The sequence below is a fragment of the Sinocyclocheilus anshuiensis genome, unplaced genomic scaffold, assembly GCF_001515605.1.
Source record: "Sinocyclocheilus anshuiensis isolate Anshui unplaced genomic scaffold, SAMN03320099.WGS_v1.1 scaffold475, whole genome shotgun sequence".
Taxonomy (NCBI): Eukaryota; Metazoa; Chordata; class Actinopteri; order Cypriniformes; family Cyprinidae; genus Sinocyclocheilus; species Sinocyclocheilus anshuiensis.
Window position 1 is genome coordinate 709,062 of NW_015549650.1, and position 8,359 is coordinate 717,420.

At 37.1% G+C, this 8,359-nt stretch overlaps 1 protein-coding gene across 1 annotated transcript in view; it reads left to right on the forward strand.

Annotated features, from left to right (window-relative positions):
• Positions 1 to 8,359, forward strand: part of sft2d1 (SFT2 domain containing 1) — a 28,995-nt gene that overhangs the window by 11,924 nt on the left and 8,712 nt on the right. The window contains exons 4-6 of the mRNA XM_016449469.1: positions 4,644 to 4,725; positions 5,670 to 5,705; positions 5,807 to 5,865. Of these exons, the coding sequence (XP_016304955.1) occupies positions 4,644 to 4,725; positions 5,670 to 5,705; positions 5,807 to 5,865 (177 nt within the window). The remainder of the gene's footprint in view (positions 1 to 4,643; positions 4,726 to 5,669; positions 5,706 to 5,806; positions 5,866 to 8,359) is intronic.

Consider the following 8,359-nt stretch of genomic DNA (forward strand, 5'->3'; position numbering starts at 1 on the left):
ATCAACCAAAAATTAGACAGCTGTTAGTATGACAGTATTTATAAAACTATCAATACGTAGTCAGGCAACCCTTAGCCTTAATGACCGCCTGTAGTCTCCTGGGCATGCTGTCACCCAGCTTTATGCAAACCTGAACTTAAATTTTTTTTTTCCCAGACTCTAATCCAGACTGAATAATTTTTGGTCCCAAATTTGTATCCGTTTTACTGATAGTCCACTGTATTAAGAAATTTTGGGTATAATTTGTCACAATTTACTTTATTTTGCTATCCTCACTTACATAAATGAACTATAGTGTCCTGTACCCACTAGTAAAAACATATCAAAAATTATATCTGGTCTCTGAATAATTTTTGGTTTGACTGTATATCCTTTGGTTATTTTCACACTTAATTATGCCCATTAAAATGTATTTTACAAGTTTTTGTTACTTTCACTGTTCATTGTTTTGCTCTATGGTACATCATCTTTAATTTAATAGCATTAGAGCTGCTCCATTGCAGCGGCTTAGTACTGTAATCACGCGCTTTGCTGTAATAATACCGTTATAAATCTCCTAACTCTGATATTTTCAGAAATAGAAGTCACGTTTTTTTTTCATCTGAAACGTGCTGCGATTTATATTCCAAAGCCACTCATATAATGCAGAAACACTCAAGCAAGCAAAACACGCACAACGCGTGCACGTATTTGTACTGATGCAGAATAGTACAGCCTAGCGCATTTCACACAGGCTGCTAGATTCACTTTCGCCAGAAAGTAGTGTATGCCTAAGGTTAAAAATAAATTGTTTATAGTGAATTCCCCTATAAATGGTCTATTTTACAATTTAGTTTGAATCCAAATGATGTGTGTGCTAAGTGAGTGAACATCAAAGATCACACAACAGAATTTCGCTATCTCTCTCCCTCTACCATACCATTAAGTAACTTGTGCATTGTTTTACTTACTTGTTTTTGACATTGTCTGAATATGGCACTTAACACATGCTGTATGGTATCGGCGTTTGGTATCGGGGCATTTTAACAAGTACGAGTACGAGTACAGGAGCTCAGTATCGGGCCCGGTGCATCCCTAGTAGGAACCCTGAATATGTATTCTGAAAAGCACTATATCAAGAAATTTGTCTTTGACATTTGGGCATTATTGTACGTTTTATATTTTATGCATTTGGCAGACACAGATCGGTTTTCCTGATGTGCTTGCATTGCTCAGATCAGCTATAGAAGCTGTATTTTTTAATTTTTTAATTAATTTATTTTATTTTTATTTTTTTGCCATTTATTTTTCCATATTGTGGGAGCAGAAGACCAAATCATCAACTGCCACTCACCCTAAGTGGCCTCAGTTGTCCTAAAATGGACCTGGACTTCAGGAATTTGTTAATGTCTTTGTTCCATGTCAGGAACATGAAGGCATGATTGCATAAAGAGGCTGACAGGATTAGTTGGTGTGGTTTTATAACTTTGTGCTTTGTCAATGCACCGGCTCAGAGGATGGCAATATAACACTCTTTTTCAAATTGTCAAAGTCTTGTAACTTCCCTTCACAAATGTTCTCTGGCTCCCATTGACATGCATTGTCTTTTAAGCAAGGCTTAGAAGTTTGTTCTCCTCCTCTTACAGTGTTGTTGGGTTGCCATGTGGCAAGATGTTCTGTTCTCAAAGACTGAAACAGGTCTGTCTGGTTGTCTGAAATCACCAGCAGGCTGAACAGTCTCGGTAATCGATACAATATATTAAATGGATGATTGAATTTTCTCTGCATGGTCTAGTGTTTAATCAGTTGATGTTTCATTTTTCAGTGGTAGTGACAGGTGTCATTAACTTTTATTAGCTACAGGAAAGATATAAAGCACTGAGAAAGAATCCAGGTCTTCTTGCGTGACGAGTTGAGAATGGAACAAAGTTCATCAAGGCCAGATGATTCCTACTGCTCATGATAGTTCACACTATGCCTGCTGTCAGCAGTTGTAATGTCATGAATAAAAAAAATGAAATATAATTTTCTTTGATTTTGGGGTGAAATGCTACCTGGAAATTTTTGGATGTAAATGATGTGTAATGTAGATAAATTCCAGAAAAGCAAGACATCGCTGTGTCATAGAAGGCTTGCGGTCACTTATTTCCAACCATGATGTAGGAACCAGGAAGAGACCCAGTTAGTAACCAGGGCAGTGAGATGGAAAAATGACCCAGAAGAATTCCCCTGGCATTCTCCAAGACTGCACCTCTGCATATCCGGAGACCGCTTTTCACTTTGAAGAACTCAGCCCTGTGAGAAATCATTAAACTGAGCCTTTCGGCCACTTCAGTAGAGATTTGATCAGGTTTGATTAGTAACCAGACTGTCCTTAATCACAGACTTGTCCTGACAGAGCTGCAGAGGTGAAGTCTTTAGAGTGAAGGGTCATGCTGTCTGGGTTACCTGCTTTAAATTCACACAACATTGGTTCTGGTCATGGTAGCGATTTGGAAACCTACTGGCGTGACATATTTAGCAGGTAGCATCGGGAAACTTAATTTAAAGACCCAGACTGATGCAGATCATGATGTTTATTTACAACTCTGCGTTTATATTCAGAAGACCTGTTGATCTGAACTGAGCTGTAGTTAGTGGATTAATACCATGATGTATATTTATTATACAATATCAAGCGTAGCGTTATTTCTGGCAGGTCACGTTAGTCAGGCTCGCATCAGCTGACTCTCAGCTGATCCCTGTCAACCTATGGGAATACGACACCTATCTAAGCATTCATATATAAGGTCCCTCAGTATTATCAGCAGTTTTCGCATTTCTCAATAGCTAATTACCCTTCTCCATCCCCAGCTCCTCCTCTGTCAGTTGTGATTCAGCCTTCTGATTATCATTTGAATCAGACTAATTCTAAAATGTGTACATAAAATGATTGAACTTTAACAATATCTGCAATACATTTATGTTGATGCTGTTCTGTTTACCCTGGGGGGTTATCGCTGCTCTCCCTGCTCTCATCCATGCTAGGCTGCATGGATGCGCAGGGAGTTCTTGCCCAGAACAGAACCATACCGCCAATCCAAACTGTATGCTAATTGTCAATCATCTTTGACGATAGTGGTCCTGACAGTAATAGCATTCTCTTTTTTTGCAATATAGTAATAAGAATGTTTCTTTTGTTTTTGGCATTACAGTGATGTACATTTGGAAAGGATTTTTTTTTTCATGACAATCACACATAAATCCTAAAATAGGCTTCATTTTCTTGAAGAAAAATATAATTTCTTATGTTTCTAACTTTTGAAAAATGACCTGAGCATATTCTTGACAGGTTTTGTGAGTTCATATCTTGGTCTTTCTGTTTTGGGCATTCGGCTTGAAGTAACTGTAGGTTAGAGGACAAGCAAGTGAGCAAGCCCTTTTTTCTTCATTATACTGTTAGACCATGTTTGAAAATGTCAGATTATGGCCGCACCTCGATGCCTGCTCTCATAGGAGAGAGGATGACATCATGGCTATCTCATGCATTAGTGTTTCTGTGATCTAATGAGTGTCCTGGTTAGGGTTGCTTGAGTAATGCAGGGGAGATGGGTTCAGCCCGCTGGGACCTGAACACAGTCTGTCTGCTAACTGAGTTTGCTGATGTCTCACAGCATAAATTAATAAAGCTATATAGATTTAGGAATTATGCTAATTGGTGCCTTTGGTGTCTTCCAAAGTCACTTAAGTGAAAATCAATAGAATTTTACTTTTTTTAAGGGCGGGAGATTAAAATTTGTAGCTACTACCAAGAGCTTGGTAATATTCATGATAATAAATGTGTGATGATTTTGCTTGTGATAAAATTAAGGCGCATCATATGTTATATCACAATGATTTTAATGTGTTTTTAATTTGCCTGTTTAGTTCCCTAGACATCAGACGAACCTTCATTGACAGATGTTTTTCGTTAATTTTAGTCAGTCTGTTCTACTGTACTATTCAAAATTCTGACTAAGCTAGTAAATAAGCTAAAATTATTAAATATCATTATTTTGCATATTTAAAGTTTTTCTAAATCAATTTGGCTGGGTTGAGCTTTTTTTTTTCTCCTCAAAACAGTAAGTTCAGATCTCTGAAGAGTTAATTTCTTGTTCACACCAGATCTAAATTTCTTATTAATTTAGGCAAATTGCATGTGTTTTGGAAAGTACAGTTACGTACAAAAAAAGTAAAATTGTCTACAATTTTCACAATAACTAAATGCATTTTGCTTGATCTAACCTGACCAGTTGAATCTCAGTGAAATTTGAATATTCCTGAAACTTTAACATTCTTTCGTGTGAGCCATCACATCCAAAATGATTCATTATCCAAATCTGACAGACTGACTTACATATATGTTAAATGTATCAAAAAAATGTATTGCATGCATACATCAGTGCACATTCTTTCTCTGTGTACTATAGTATTGACTTTTCCCAGTAAACTTTTACCTAGTTGTTATATAAATAATTTTGGAGAAAATACATAAAAATTATAATATCAAATATATTTCTTTGCTGCTTGATTAATGACTGCTTAATGACTGTTTAATGCACCTAATGAGCACTTTGGCGTTACTGTGAGTGATGGATACATGTGCCTTGTGAATGGATCTCATTCTGTGTCACTCTTTTTCACAGCACCTGTTTCCTGATGGGCCCTTTCAAACAGCTGAAGCGAATGTTTGAGCCCACCAGGCTTATAGCCACCATTATGATGCTGGTAAGAAAGAGCCTCTGCGTCAGCACTGGAGAGCTAACAAGACAGTTTGGAAAGGAGAATTTAACCTCGTAGCAGAACAGTTGACTCATCCTTATTAGATGTTCTTTTTACCTTGTCATTATATTAGATGACAAAATGTCAAACCAAGTGGAATGTATTCAAGAGAAAAAATAATGCACAAGCACACATTTTACAAGAAGTTTGATTCAATGTGTTATATTTTATATCAAATATTTTTTAAATAATGAGTACTAAACTGTATAATTGACTGTTGTGTCAGGCAACATAAGTCACAATCATAAACCGACAGAATATTGATATAGTTGAGTTAATGCGAGGAAGAGACTGGAGTGATACGAGACAATGAAACTAGCATAGCTAAATGGGAAACAGTTTGCCTGGGACATTACAGATATGCACATGCAGGCTAGCAGGACAGAGGGAATGCTTCAGCCTTTTACAGTCACAAATATGGAAGATTAAGAGATTCGAAGGACTGCTGTACTAATCCAGAAAAATCACAGCGGCTCTGAGTGACACTTTCCCCTGCAATCTGTGTTTGGTCTGAATCTGTTCACACTTGCTCAAGCACAGCACAGTATGAAGCTTGTTGTAACCAGACTATCAAATGATCGTTACGTATTTCTGTGCAGACGTCTGATGAGCACCTTATGGTGTTTGTTTATTATTGCTCATTAAAGATTCAAAATAGTGCACTAGAGTTATTTAATTACTCTGGATTATTGCCAACTCTGAAGAGAATAATGGGTGTTTAACTCGCTAATATATTATCTGGATTAATCCCAGATTGTTTATCTCACCAGCTGTTAACAGGTTAATTGTTTCCACATATATACAAGCATAAACATCTATGGAAATTCTTTTTGCTATGCCTCATGGTTATTCGATCACGGATTCTTAACCCGTGTGTGCTTTTTCCCCAGCTATTCCTTGTGCTGACATTATGTGCAGTGTTTTGGGTAAGCTTCCTACACAACAGGTTTATTGCTGATATTCGGTTGACTGTTCGCTTTAGAAAATGTACATTATTCATATTTTATTTCTCTTTGTTTCCCTGCAGTGGAACAAAAAGGGTCTGGCGATCATCTTCTGCATTTTGCAATTTTTGGCCATGACATGGTAGGTGATAGACTGTCAATCTTCTTTAAATGAAAACATTTTTTTTTATAAGATTTGTTTCAAATAATAATAAAATGATTATTGTTTGGAACAAATCTCAAGAAGTGTATATCTAAGTATTTATCTTACACTTAGTAACTTCGGTTTTGTACTTATGTTCAGCATGTTAAAGATGGTTTCTAAAATATTTTTAAAGAAAGTAATTTTTGGAACTGAAAGTAACTAGAAAAATAATGTTTTTTTTCTTCTCCAGAACAAATGTGAAATGTCATGATAAAGTGATATATCATGATATTTGTGTTTGTATATCTGAACGTGTGTGTCATGATGCTTATCCTGAAATTTAACCAGTAGGCAAAATGCTAAATCTCTCTAGCAGCTAAAGACCTGAGCACTTTTGGTATTGTTGTGCCCAGAGTACCTAAAAAATTTAGCAGCTTGCTCTGCTCTTCCCTGGATCCCTGCTGCCTGGGCATCTCTACTAGTGTAGGCTGATTGTCTGTTAATTAAACTGCATGCAATTTGTCATCAATGTTTGCCTGCTGGTTTAGAGGCAGGTGGTTGAGTCTTTGGCAAGGTGAGAAAGTGGGCCAAAAATAGATGCTTGATCAGGGTGACTGATGTGACTAATGAGAGGAGTGATTACTGTAGGTAGAATATTGTAGGTGTAACTGATGGAAGATGGTGTTCATTAAGACTAAAGTAAAACATTCAGTCAAGAATCTAACTAAGAAAAAAATGCAAGCATTTTATATTTATTTTGCAGGCAAAAAAGCCATTTTTATTATTGTTAGTGTAGTGATGTATGAAGCACAGTTCACACAGAAGCCAGCTTTCTGTTGGTCGTTGCGGTGAATCCATGTGAACAACTTGAACCTGTTGACTGTGGAAATCTTTTGTCCTTATGCGACATCCCCAATCACATTGATACTACTGAAATTACTGAATTTTGCTCACAAAAAAAATGTGCAAAACAGTGGTAAATGTGACCATATGTGACCCTTGACCACAAAATCAGTCATAAGGGTAAATTTTTCGAAATTGAGATTTATACATCATCTGAAGCATATTGCTAATCAAAAATTATGTTTTGATATATTTATGGTAGGAAATGTACAAAATATCTTCATGGAACATGATCTTTACTTTTGATCTTTACTTACTTTACTTACGCCTAATGATTTTTGGCATAAAAGAAAAATTGATCATTTTGACCCATACAATGTTTTTTTTTTGGCTATTGCTAAAAATATACCCAAGCGACTTAAGATTAAGTTTTGTGCTCCAGGGTCACATATCTTTACGTTTAGGTATTTGAACAAACCCATAACGTTATTAAACTTTGGCACGTAATTCAGTCTGCACCCTTTGTGCCAAGAAATGAAATGATACCTTAAATTGTGTTGCTTGTTCTATTTCTGTTCTAAGCAATCAAACAATTTTTATCTGCTGGGTATTAAAAAAGGTGAAAAAAAGAAGCATAGACCTATATTGAAGGAAGGCCATATCTAATAGAGAAACCACCCTAGCAACTGCATAGGAAAGCTTTGGCAACCCCCCAAAACCACGAGCACCCTAGCAACCACCCAGAGCCACCTAGCAGTGCCCTAGCAGCCAACAAGAAGACTTTAGCAACCTGACAAAAATGCCTTGGCAGCTCTCAGAACCAGCTTGCAGTGCCTGCCTATGCATTGCGGCGACAAATTTCATTTTTTTAAGGAAATGTGAATGCTGCTCTTTCACTTTAATGCTTTGCACTGCTAACCGTAATGTGCCATTGATCAGTGTGGAACATCAGCATCATCAGCACAAGCATATGAAGATTATGAGCTCAGCCATTTCAATGTATCTTTTCCCCTCTAACTGTAAGTTTGTACACAAGTTACAAGAGGGAGCTCTTAAAGGCTACTCACTGCTCAGGAAGTATAGGTAGAGACGGGCAGATGGGCAGTGTTCCCGTGCCACTAAAGCAGCTAAGCAGAACTGGGCAGCAGAAATAATCTGATCCGCTAAGCGTGTCTTGACCCTTCACTTGGCCACGAGCAAGCGCACAGGTGCTGAACCAGGTGGACAGGGCTCACCGCTTCACTACTCTGCAACAAACTCCGCGAGACGTGAGGAATGTTGTGTGTTTGTTGAGTGATTTTTATTTGTTACACTAAACCTAAATGTCTAACTTTATATGCATTCCACACACATGGTTTCTCTCTGTTAGAACTAGAACAGAAAAGTTCTTCAAAACAAAATGTGAATGTTGGTTTGACAAAGCTTTGCCTGAAAGTTTAAAGGGGTCATATGATGCTGCTAAAAAGAACATTATTTTGTGTATTTGGTGTAATGAAATGTGTTTATGCGGTTTAAAGTAAAAAAAAAACACATTATTTTCCACATACTGTACATTATTGTTTCTCCTCTATGCCCCGCCTTTTTGAAACGCGTCGATTTTTACAAAGCTCATCGGTCTGAAAAAGCGAGGTGTGCTCTGATTGGCCAG